Source organism: Panthera uncia (genome assembly GCF_023721935.1).
Source record: "Panthera uncia isolate 11264 chromosome C1 unlocalized genomic scaffold, Puncia_PCG_1.0 HiC_scaffold_4, whole genome shotgun sequence".
NCBI lineage: Eukaryota > Metazoa > Chordata > Mammalia > Carnivora > Felidae > Panthera > Panthera uncia.
In genome coordinates, this window is record NW_026057585.1 from 85,028,900 (window position 1) to 85,041,045 (window position 12,146).

Here is a 12,146-nt window from a genome sequence, read left to right on the forward strand (position 1 = left end):
CAGCATTGCACCTGGATGGACCTACTGCAAACCCTATGGTTCCATCATTCTTCAAAGTACTGTCAAACTCACCTCTTTACCATTAATCACCCTATTCTACCTTAGTTCATCAAGATTTCCATAAGATAAGAGTCACTTTAAGAACTGTAGCCACCAACAATGGAGTGCATGGACAGAGCCTTCAAAAACTAGTAGAATCATATTCACTGAAGTCAACAGCCACCAAATTGAGTGGCCAAGGAAGAATGGATGAATCTTCAAGTCATTAAACCAAATCACATGAGCTCTCTGCACTTTAGTACCAGACTCAAACACAAAGAACCATACAGAACAGTAGAAAAATGGCAAACCACAACCCTGCCATCCTCTATTTCTCACACTACAGATCCAAGTCATGTGTATATTAAAAATCCTTTTGGAAACCAAAAAACTAGATTGACACAAGAAATAAAGAAACTCTGAAGACTTATTTTACTCATCAAAATAATCTATGTTTACATACAGTATCAGGTCATGTGAAACTTGATACCAACTGAAGATGCTTAAGAATCAGCACTTTGGATCCTGTGTCCACCCCCCCACCCCAGCTCTCTCTGCCCCTCCCCACTGGTTTTCTTGGTTCTCTTTCTGTCAAAATAAATAAACTTAACACACACACACAGAACCAGCACTTTTGTTGTGTATTTCACTGTAAGGAAACTCAGTTTTCAAAAGAGCTCTCAATAAAATACATATTTACCAAGATGACATGGTTTAGAACCAGAAGTGTCTCAAGAACCTGAATCACTTTACAATTTATTTCCTTGTGCTGACACTCTCTTCACTTCCCAGACCTTACCTGTTTTGGATAGAGTTGGCAGCAACATGCATGGCGACAGCAGTTTCTTGAGTTTTCCGGTTCATGCCCCCTGGTGGGGGACACATCCCTGACCCAACCTGAGGTGGCATATTGGCCATGTTAGGGCCATAAGGCCGGTTGCCCATGGAGGCATGACTCATTCTCCCTGGAGGGAGTGTGCCATAAGGTGGGATGCCAGGCTGCCCATGCATCTGACCTCCAGCACCCATAGGGTTCATGCTTCCAGCCATGCCTGCACTGGGGTAGTTAGCATTGGGCAAGGCATTATAGTTTGGCTGCCTGGGGTAGCCTCCTGGGAGGGAAAGAAGAAAAGAAGACACAGAGATTTGGTTAGTGACTCACTAGCAACTCCCAAATCTTGCTCAGCTCTAAAACTCCAAAGACAATAAATGATGGGAATCACTCAATATTTGGTCTGGTAAGACCAACTTCATGGCAGCCTTCACCCCATTAAAAAAAAAAAAAAAAAAGGTGGGAGGAGGCCAGGAGCATACAAAGGCAGGCCTCAGCTGTCCTCTCATCTTAAAGACAGTACACAGCACAAAGCAAGGGTGGCTGGCTGGCAAGGCTAGCTTTGTTGCTATCCAAGCCCTTCAACTCCCGGAACTCTTTCCTTTCTACGTGCACAACCTGCATGCTCTCCCATGCTCTGTGTAAGACATTCAGTTTTACATCTGTCCAGGGCTCATTCTGAGCAAAGATATATTCTATAAGGACTAATTTATTTTAATTACCATTAAGTGTCTGTGCCCAGTCTTGGGTTAAACACCGTCTTCCCATTTTACAGATGAAAAAAAAGGCTCAGAGACTTTCCACTATTTTAGGACCTGGCTATGTAAACATAGACTATTTTAGGGCCTGGCTTTGGTGGATTTAAAGCAAAGGGCAATCCTACTCTTGCAACCCAGATAGCAGCATATCAGACAAGGAACTGTTTTCTCCTCCCTTCCATCTCTATGTACTCCTAACTGGGCAATATACTCACCCTGTGGGCCGTACTGACTCCCCTGGGGACCATAGCTCCCCATGGAGTTCTGCTGGTAGGAGCCCATGCCTGTGTGCATCTGTCCACCCGAAGGCTGACGCGGAGATAAGGCCGAGCCGGGCTGGGGGGAACTGTACTGGGGCATCTGGGGGTTCCTCTGCATGTAACCTATTTGTGGGTAGTATCCATATAAGTTATTACCTCAATACAATGAGAATAAATGCGCTCCCTTATCACAGGACTTCACCATCTACATTTTCTTTAGCGAATACTTGCATGAAGTCTCTTATGTTATTTGCTATATAACTAGGTGCCCTTTTAGGGACCCTCCGAAGTGACATGGCCATTAACCAGGGCATGCCAACTGTTTCTATTAAATGGGGGTTGAAAAGACAAACAGCAATGACAACAAAACGGTACATGATTTGAAGGGTAAAGATTTGATGCTGAGTCTTCAGTATTTGCTGACCAAATTAGGTGCAATGTAGGGAGGAATCCATCAGAACACAAACACTGAGAAACAAAGACTGGCGGGGTGGGAGGAGTGGTGCATGCACAGTGGAACATAATTCTGGAGCCACCAACATGGTTAAACCCACTGTAACTTCACAATTTGCTGCTGGGATTGTCCTAAGCTTCCTGGTCATACAGCTCTCCCAAAGCTATTGCACAGGATAATCAAATGGCTCCCTTAGACCTCTGCACCTCCCTGAAAGCCCAGGGTCTCACCTCGATCTTGAGCAATGCTCGATTGATTCATGGAAGGATGCATGATGCTGTCCGACTGGCCACTGGGTGGCCGAGGTGGCATCTGGTTGCCTGCTCCAAACAAAGAAAGAAGCCAATAGTGGCTAAGCCTGGAAATTCTAGCTCAAAGGTCATTTCAGAGAGAAATGGCTCCTGGGAAGGCCAATACCAATACCACCTCCCAATACCACATACACAGAGGGACCCAACCAAGGGGCTCCCATCTCTCTTCTTCAAATGCTGAAGGGAAACTTTGCAGACATCCTCTCTGTGGCAGTGGAAGGCTGGGGCTCCCTGATATCACTGGGGACTAGTCCCCTTTCCCTCTCCCCAAAGTCCAGCATTTGAGGGTACCTGGCACTGCAGCAGGCGAGAGTGGTCCTGAGCGAGACTGGGCAACACTGGCGGGAGAGCCAACAGGGGACGGGGAGGGGCCTCGGATGCCAGGCAGGTGAGGGGAAGTATGAGGAGAGAAAGGAGACTGAGCTGGATTACTCTGCTCTCCTTGGCTGCTGGAAATCCCTGATGTGCTCACTCCAGGGCTCAGAGCTCCTTCTGTCCCCATGGGGAGATCGTCTATTGAACCAGACAGATCCTGAAACATACACACAAGGACATATATTAGCAATATTAGGCAGAAAGACTCTTCTTTCAACAGTCGTACTATACGGCTAACATCTTCCTTAACCAACCAAAAGCAAATACACTGCACACGTTATATAGTCCTGATACTAAAGCTTACAGGTGGCAATGTCTATTCAGAGCCAGATAGAAAATATTTTAGACTCTGTGGGCCATTAGCATTTGTCACAACTACTCAACTCTGCCATTGTAACGCAAAAGCATAATCAGATAATACATAAACAAATGTGTGTGACTGCGTTTTTTTTTGTTTTTTTTTTTTTTACTCTTCGCTAGCTGTGTTCTAATAAAACTTTATTTATATCTATAAAAAAAAGTAACTAGCCCATAAGCTGGAGTTTGCTAGCCCATAAGCTGGAGTTTGCTGACCCATGGTCTATCTACCAGAAACAGATCATCTAGTACTTTCGTCTTCTTTCCTGTCCCCAACATCTATAGTCATAGGAAAGCTGCTCTTTCAGTGAGCCTTTAGTTCTTTTCCAATGGGGAAACTTTATAAAACACTGCCAGGATGGCACCAGGAGTTGGCTACAGTTCCCCTCTCCATCAGGTTATTATAAAGTACATTTATCAAGGACACACTTGTTCCAAGTTACCATACAATAAGCTTAAAGTGTAGGAGGTGGGAAAAAGATGTATTGTATAGGAAAGACAATTCCCTTTCTGCCAAGAAGGTCTGGGACTATATTCCTAACAAGTGGCCCACAACAGGGATGAACAAATGTACAAATGTTTACCAACTGAACAAGTTCAGTTTTTGTCCTAGCTTTTTTGTTGTTGTTTAATGAGAACTTGATGTTTATTGGGGGGCCTTGCTTGCCTTGAATTAATCAGTAAAGAGTTCACTCTAGGTCAGTAAACTCCAAGATTGGCAACCAAGAGCTCAATATGAAAAATATTCGCCACAGCAAATGCACCGCCGGCCCCAGCTTCATTCTCTAGCAATACCACTGGTTCAACACCACACATTAACTTCAAGCTGGGAACTAACTGTATCCTGAAGAAAGGATGAGAGCTTTGGGTATGGGCTCAGGTCTGGGAAAGCTCTTAATACTCAAATGGTTAAGAAAGAAGTTCTCTTGGGGCGCCTGGGTGGCGCAGTCGGTTAAGCGTCCGACTTCAGCCAGGTCACGATCTCGCGGTCTGTGAGTTCGAGCCCCGCGTCAGGCATCTGGGCTGATGGCTCGGAGCCTGGAGCCTGTTTCCGATTCTGTGTCTCCCTCTCTCTGCCCCTCCCCCGTTCATGCTCTGTCTCTCTCTGTCCCAAAAATAAAAAAAAAAAAATAATAATAATAATAAAAAAAAAAAAGAAAGAAAGAAGTTCTCTTAAAGAGACACATCTGAAGAGAAAGGAGATCCAAAATGGCCTGATCTAAGTCTATTGCTACTCCCACAACAAGCTCATCCTGGAAAGATTATGTCGAGACGACTCTGACTCTGGAGTCTGATGATAACATTGAAGGACAGAAGGTACCTCTTAGGCTCTCTCCCAAGTATCCGGGTTGGTTGGACCTTCTGCAAACCATGGGTTACTTCACTAAGCTGGGAACATTTCTGCTGAGTACTGTGTGAACAAAGCTTGCCCTCAACGCAAGGCAGGCATGTAGGTATGCATTTGTGGATGTGTCTAGCTCTCCAGTGTTAGCTCAGAAAGTCAGAAAATTCTAGCTTTCCTCTAAGCAGCAGACCTAGAACACCATAGCATGCTTTAAATATACAATTAGAATTAGTCCCATCATGGACGAGAACTCAAGAAGGCCCTCCTCTAGGTAACACCAGAGTGTCTTCCCTTCCAAAGGAATAAAGTACCTGTAGCTATAAAAAGCCCTGGGTTCATTCCAAGAAAGGAGGATTCCACCCCCATGTTGAGGGTTAAGCTATACCAGGGACAGCTGGCTTCTAAGCCAAAGAGAATAAACTCAAAAGAGGCAGCAAGAAGACAAGAGGAGCCAACTGTGTAGGCCTTGAAAGCCACCTGCTAGGCTCTGGTCTGTATCAGAAACCACAGCTCAATGCTCTCTTTTACAGGGGCCAGTAGGTTCCCTCAGCATTCCTTCCCTCAGTATCCATTCCTTATCAATCTGCCAGCTTCTGGTAATAAGAATTACTTGCTTGCAGAAAAAAGAAATCAGTGTATTCTGAAACAGAATAGGAATCAAAGGTCCATCCATAAGAACTTGGCTCTTTTCAAATGGCTTTGAAAAATTAACTGTTTTGGGGTGCCTGGGTGGCTCAGTCAGTTAAGTGTCTGACTTTTTTTTTTCTTTTTTTTTTAACATTTATTTATTTTTGAGACAGAGAGAGAGCATGAACAGGGGAGGGTCACAGAAAGAGGGAGACACAGAATCTGAAACAGGCTCCAGGCTCTGAGCTGTCAGCACAGAGCCCGATGCGGGGCTCAAACCCACGGACCGCGAGATCATGACCTGAGCCGAAGTCAGACGCTTAACCGACTGAGCCACCCAGGCGCCCCTTACGTGTCTGACTTCTAATCAGATCATGATCTCACGGTTGGGGAGTTTGAGCCCCGCGTCGGGCTCTGTGCTGACAAGCCCAGAACCTGAAGCCTGCTTCGGATTCGGGGTCTCCCCCCTCTCTCTGCCCCTCCCCAGCTTGTGCTCTCTCTCGTTCTCTCTCAATAATAAATAAACTTTTTAAAAAATCTTAAAAAAAATTAAGTGTTTTGAACATTTTTCTTTTTAACTGAGTAAGTAAAGCATAAATATTCTCATGATAAAAACAGTTCCAACAGTAAAAGCCAAAGTCCCCTTTTGCTCTCTTTCTGCTGCCCTCAGCTGAGGAACCCTGCTCAACTAGGCGTATATCCTTGAAATCTTCCGAGGAACTCGGGGGGGGGGGGGGGGGGGAGGAAGAAAAAAACCCCCAAAACAACCCACCAACCACTGTTATATAGGTCGGGCAGGGCCTACGGATGCTCACATCCACAGGCTGATGCTTCAGCCACAACTTCTGTTTTTAAAAAACCAGGCTCTCCACAGATCCACAAGTGAATGTTCTAGTCCTGCTGAGAGGTCCCAGGAGTTGGAAGAAAACATCAGCAGCCCCTGCGACAGGGCTCTCAGGACCCTGGAGGTAACTGCAGTGGCAGTGTGGTGGCTTCCTTCAGAGATACACTGAGGAGGGCTGTCAGTTTTGGTAAAGTACCCTGAGCTCCTTGGAGAAAAAGTGCGAAATAAACCACTGTCAACAGCAGCCCCACGTGGGCTGGGATGCCTGGGCACAGAATAATAGTAGGGAAGGAAGCAGCATTAATCTTATCTCTCTGATTTGGTTGGTTTGGGGCCAATCTCTCAAACTGTCATTTTCAGCAGATGGCAACTGGTCAGCATGGGGGTAGCTGATTGGGGGAAACAAATTTTTTTTTTTTTAAGAACCCAAACGTTAGCATAGGAAGAGACAGATCATTTCCCATTTGAGCATGTATGATGTGCCAGGCACTTTATGGAATTCCTTCATTTCCTACCACTCTTGGAAGCACTCCCGTTCACATGTGAGGATGAGCACGCTGATGCTCAGAGGGACTGGGTTACATGTCCAAGTCATCCAGCAAGTAAGTGGCAGAAACGAGATTGTGATCCCAGGTCTGCTGAACTCCAAAGCCTGTGTTCTCTCTCTCTCCATTACGCTGTGATACCGTATGGACTAAGGGGAAAGCACCACACCTTTGTGTTAGGAGACCAAGACCTAGTGCTTGGCACTTATCAGTTGTGGCCTTGGACAAAAGCTGGCAACAAGCTGGGCTTCGTTCTCTCAGTTATACAAAGGAGGACTGGACAAATCGGAGTTTGTGGTACCCCTGGGGCCTATGCATGAAAGTCCACTGGCACCATATGGTTGGGGCCATATGGAATATGCAGTTACCGGCAGTAACACCCTGGAATGAGTGATATGACAACACATAAGCAGTGTAAAGATGTAAGATGTATCTATCAGTCCCAATGGCTAATCACAGCAAGTGTGTTTATTGGGAATTAGGAGGGACTGGTAGGGGAGGAAGACTCCGAAGGGGAGAAGTCTCTCCCCTCTATCCACATGGACAGATAGTGCTCTGAACTCCATGTCCTTTTATTGCACAGGACACACCTCTGCTTTCTACCCTACAAAAAGCCAGTTTTTCAGGTCTTTTGTTCCACAAAAAGCCGGATGTCTGGTTGTTGAGTCAGACCTCAATGTGCCGAACAAGTTCGACTTTCTACAACACACCTATCACACAGACAAAGTTCAATCAGCCTAAGCCCCTATTCACCTGGTGGGGGCCACTTTTAGCATTTCCAAACTCAGGGTCTCCGTTCTTCCAAAAGGGCCCACCTAACAGGTACCTTCCAGGAGGTCTACTGAAAGAATTGTAGCAATGCCCCTTAAGTGGAAAGATCTCTTTCCCCGGGTTAGCTATCTTCCAAGCATAATCCTGCTGAGAGATGGGAGGTAAGGATCAGCCCACTCAGTGCCCTGCCAGTTCCAAGGAAGCAGCAGGGCCAGGGAGAATTTCCTCACGTGTTTCCAACGTGTTTCATGCATTTTATTGCTCATCTACCATGCAGATCAAAAGCGCTGGAGCAGGTCCAAGTATTTCACACAGAATCTCACACTCCAGGCTGGCTACAGCCCCGAAAGCCTTCGTTTCTTCACTTGAAATACTGCCCAATGTTATTTTGGGATGTGACCTGATAGAGGAAGCCCATAGGGACTCCATGACGATAACCGTTCCAGCTGTGATTGGTTGCCCAGCCCCAGCAAGTGCCAGCATGGGTTTGTCAGGCTCTGCTGACAAACAGAACTCGGCAGCTAACACCTTCTCTTCACACCACAACAAAACCATGCCTGAAATCACACAGTCCATACCTCACTGGGGGGTGTGTGGGGGGAGGCCAGCCAGTGCTCTCGCAGGAAGGACTGCAAGCTCTAACATGAATTGGCTGTCTGATGAAGTACATTTTCAAAGCAGGAAGATACCAGATCAGGGTTAGAGGAGGGGGGGGGATTCAAACAATCTCCTGACAGAGCCTGAGGATGACATCAGTTCGTTTTGCTGCGCAGATTAAATAACATCAACAGGCAAGTCTAAAGTACAGGCTCGTGGAAATGCTCAGATTCAGGGTTTTCTCTCAAATTTGGCTGAATCCTTGAGAAATGGAGCTTTTGTTAACCCCCAGATGGAGTTCTCGTCTTCTTTCAGTTGAGGAGTGCTTTTGCCAAGTTGTGCAGACTACTGGCGAGGAAACCACCCACCAAGAGAACCAGGTAAATCCTATACACATACTTATAGGGTGTGTATGTTGGGGTGGGGGTGGGGGGAACCTGGAAATTCAGCCACATTCACTTAAATGACTTTTCCTTGAATGAAAATGCACAGCCTGAAATGACCAAATCTGCACTGGCATTTGTCAAGTGTTTTTCCGGCGGCATACCTAACAGATCCATGGCCACGGCGGGAGGCTGCTCCCATGCTGGAGAATGGGAGGAAATCCTGAAGAACACAGAAAAGGCTGGGAGACCTGACTCTTGAAGAAAGGCAGACAGCAGGGAAGGAGGCAACAGCCTGGACAAACTTCAAGGAAAATGGAGTATGGCAAACTTAATTATATAGAAACTACTTAAGGCAAGTGAGTTTTGGGGGAGACCTGGTTTTTCATAAAGACTTCCTTAAGCAACTTAATTGTCAAGTGTCAGGGGAAAAGAAGCTACCTCAAACGCTTCTAAAAGATATTCAGTACAATAAAGCTTCAGTTGTAGGTTCTCTTTTCCTCAGTATTTGCTAAGTGGAAGAAAGGGTGATCTGACCCACCCCAGACTAGTAGGGATTCCAGAGTTACAAAACTCTGCCCTTGTTCCAATGAGTGGTCAACAGTCCAACAGACGAGCTGCCATCCCTGCCCAGAGAGCAGGCTAGCTGGTGCTGGCTGAAATGCCAAGAACGGATCAATACACAGAACAAGCTGCCTCTTAATCCTGGTGGTACTTTTTTTTTTTTTTTTTAATGTTTATTTTTGAGCAAGTGAGCGAGAGAGAGTGGAGGAGGGGTAGAGAGAGAGAGAGAGAGGGAGGGAGAGAGAGAGGGAGGGAGGGAGGGAGACACAGAACCTGAAGCAGGCTCCAGGCTCCGAGCTGTCAGCACAGAGCCTGACACGGGGCTCGAACTCACAAACCACAAGATCATGACCTGAGCCGAAGTCGGATGCTTAACTGACAACTGAGCCACCCAGGTGCCTCATACTGGTGGTACTTTCAAGTCAGGGGCTAAGCAGGGATTAACAAGGTGAAAGGGAAGGCAGAGAGGCTGGCACCATCGTTTTAGCTTAGGACCAAACACCATCTCCTGCTTGAACTACACCCACTGTTTGGAATGGCAGAAACTGCTCTGGGAAAGGCTAAGAGAACTTGATTTCCTACCTAACCCCTACCCCAAGTTTCCCAAAACCCCCCCACTGAACTCCCTCACAATAGGCTATTGTTCTGGAGATAAGGGGACATTTCTTCCTGGTACCTTCGGGCTGCCAGGTGGGGAATGCACAGTAAAGGAGAGTCAGAACTCTTCTGGTCTCCAGAATGCTTTTCAGGAGCCCACCTCCACAGGGAAACCCCCTATATATACACTTCAGAAGTCATAAATAAAGCTCAAGGAGACCAAATCTCCAAATTCAAAGGATGCTGGAAAGAGGAATAAAGCAAGTCTCCTTGTGGGAAGGGAAGCACAACTGATACAAATATGGGACTCTCGTGCGTCTAACCCTCAGGTACATGGCTGACTCACATTTAACTCTCGCAACCGTCTTCTGATGCAGGCATTCTCCCCATTTTACCAAAGCAGGAGCTCAGAAGTGAAATGACTTACCCAAGGACAGAGAACTATTAAACAGAAGCACTGGAGTTCAAACCCACAGCCCTCTGATTCCAGAGCATGCACTCTTTCCACTGTAAAGGGGAAGCTTGCCACCATGAGAGGCGATGCTCCACGCTCCACAAAAAGCCTGGCGACAACCCGTCTCTGGACATGCTGAGTGCCTACCTCCATGGTTCTAACAAGTTAACCTCACTAGGCCTTGCCTGGCTCCTATGTAGAAGGGAAGACTAAAACTAGCTAAGCTAGCTCTACTAGTCTGCAATGCCTCACACTCCCCTCGTTCCTAGCCGCTCTTCCTAGAAGAGACCTTCCTTTCTAGACCTTCTTTCATGGCTTATTTCAAATCGGCCCTTTCATCTAGAACTCTCTTAATTTAAACTTACTATTGCTACACTAAAGGGTATGGTACTTCTTCTCACCTCTGGGCCCTTAGAGGGGTACTTAATGTACAGGGGGTAGGAGGAAGGACAGTGTGACTGAGACTCCAGGGAGACCAGCAGGAAGTTGAGTCCCATGAAGGTATCTGGTCTCCGCAGGTATTCATACTGAATGTGCTCTAATAATGTTATCAAGCACAGGGGTGTGGCCCAGAGAGAGAAGTCAAAACATGCCTGGCCTCTAGATGGCCTCATCTCAGGCGATTTCAAACCCTCACCCAGACCTGCAGGCAAGCAAGCTTCAACCCCCGGACCACAGCTGTTCTCCAACAGGGGGGCACCAGAACTCTCCTCTCACACAGCCGGGTGGCCCATTTCCCAGAGAACCAGAGAACTGGGTGGGAAAACCAATTACTTGAAGCTATAGGTGCAGCAACTATGGACTAAAATCATTTATTTTTTGGCTTGGAGACTTCAAAGATAAGAATAGCTTCGTGGGGACAAAGCCTACATAGTCCCAGCACAACTTCTCTGGCCTTTCACTCTCACCCCGCGGGCGATGCTCAGAGTCCCTCCAAGGGTTCCCCTTGACCCAGTGCGGCAAGACTGATAGCACTGTGTTGAATCTGCCTGTGGGACCAGAGCAGGACCAGGCTATACCCTCTTATGTTATTAGTAACCAGAAAAATGTCAGGCACACAAAAGACAACATGCTTCATAAATGTTACTCAATGAACCAATCTACTCAAAAGCATCCTCTTTAGACCCAGTCTCTCTGTCTTCTCTCTTTCGTTTAACCTTCACTCCCACAGTAATCCCATACCCGACCGAGCTCTAGACCTCTACATGGAGGGAGAGACTCTTGGGTGCCGGCATCAGGGGAATGAACTCTCCTGTCTAAAACTGCCAAGTACAACCCCGAACAGGCCCTGGCCACTTGGGTAAGAGCTCTTGATAGAACTGCAGTGCAGAGAAGGAACGCCTGGAAAGGAGGCTGCCGGGAGGCGGGGCTCTGTGTCACTGGAGAAATTTCAATCTAATTACAAAAATACAAGAACCTGCTGTTCTAATCCACCTCAGCAAAATCTCTTGAGGTAGTTCTGACCCTTTGGGTGGGGGCCGAGGGCGTTTCTGAGGCGAAAAAGGGGGGAAGAGAGACTGTGGGGCTGCCTGCACTCCTGCGGCGGGAGCCCCTGCAAACAGCAGCCTGGGCCACTGCAGCAGCCATTGATTTTCCAGGGGTCGATATTCTGCTCCCACAGATCTGCTCGGCTAGAGGTTTAATCACATTGAGTGCTTCTGCTCAACATCTCCCCTGCACTTCCCCCTCCCCAAACCAATAAAACAAACACCAAACACAAGGAGAGCTGGCAATGGGTAGATGGCATTCCCCACAGCTGGCCCCCACCCCCAGAAAAATTCTAAATCCCAGCTCCAAGGAAGCCAAAACTACATGGGTAGTCCACAAGAAGCTGCAGGAACAGACCCACAGGTGCCAGAGAACCTTTTAACCCACTGCCTGACACTCGCATATAGACTCTTCTAATAATCCCAAGATTTTATATTAAAAGCCCAGGGCACCTGGGTGGTTCAGTCAGTTAAGTGTCCAACTTTTGATTTTGGCTCAGGTCATGATCTCACGGTCCTGAGATCGAGCCCCATGTCAGGCCCTGC

General features: G+C 47.1%; 1 protein-coding gene across 4 annotated transcripts in view; it reads right to left on the bottom strand.

Moving 5' to 3' along the window:
* Nucleotides 1-12,146, bottom strand: part of ARID1A (AT-rich interaction domain 1A) — a 70,472-nt gene that overhangs the window by 14,313 nt on the left and 44,013 nt on the right. For all 4 annotated transcript variants that reach the window (XM_049617691.1, XM_049617689.1, XM_049617690.1 and 1 more), the window contains 4 exons: nucleotides 2,946-3,186; nucleotides 2,574-2,663; nucleotides 1,845-2,012; nucleotides 839-1,151 (listed from right to left, as the gene is read on the bottom strand). In XM_049617691.1, the coding sequence (XP_049473648.1) occupies nucleotides 839-1,151; nucleotides 1,845-2,012; nucleotides 2,574-2,663; nucleotides 2,946-3,186 (812 nt within the window). The remainder of the gene's footprint in view (nucleotides 1-838; nucleotides 1,152-1,844; nucleotides 2,013-2,573; nucleotides 2,664-2,945; nucleotides 3,187-12,146) is intronic.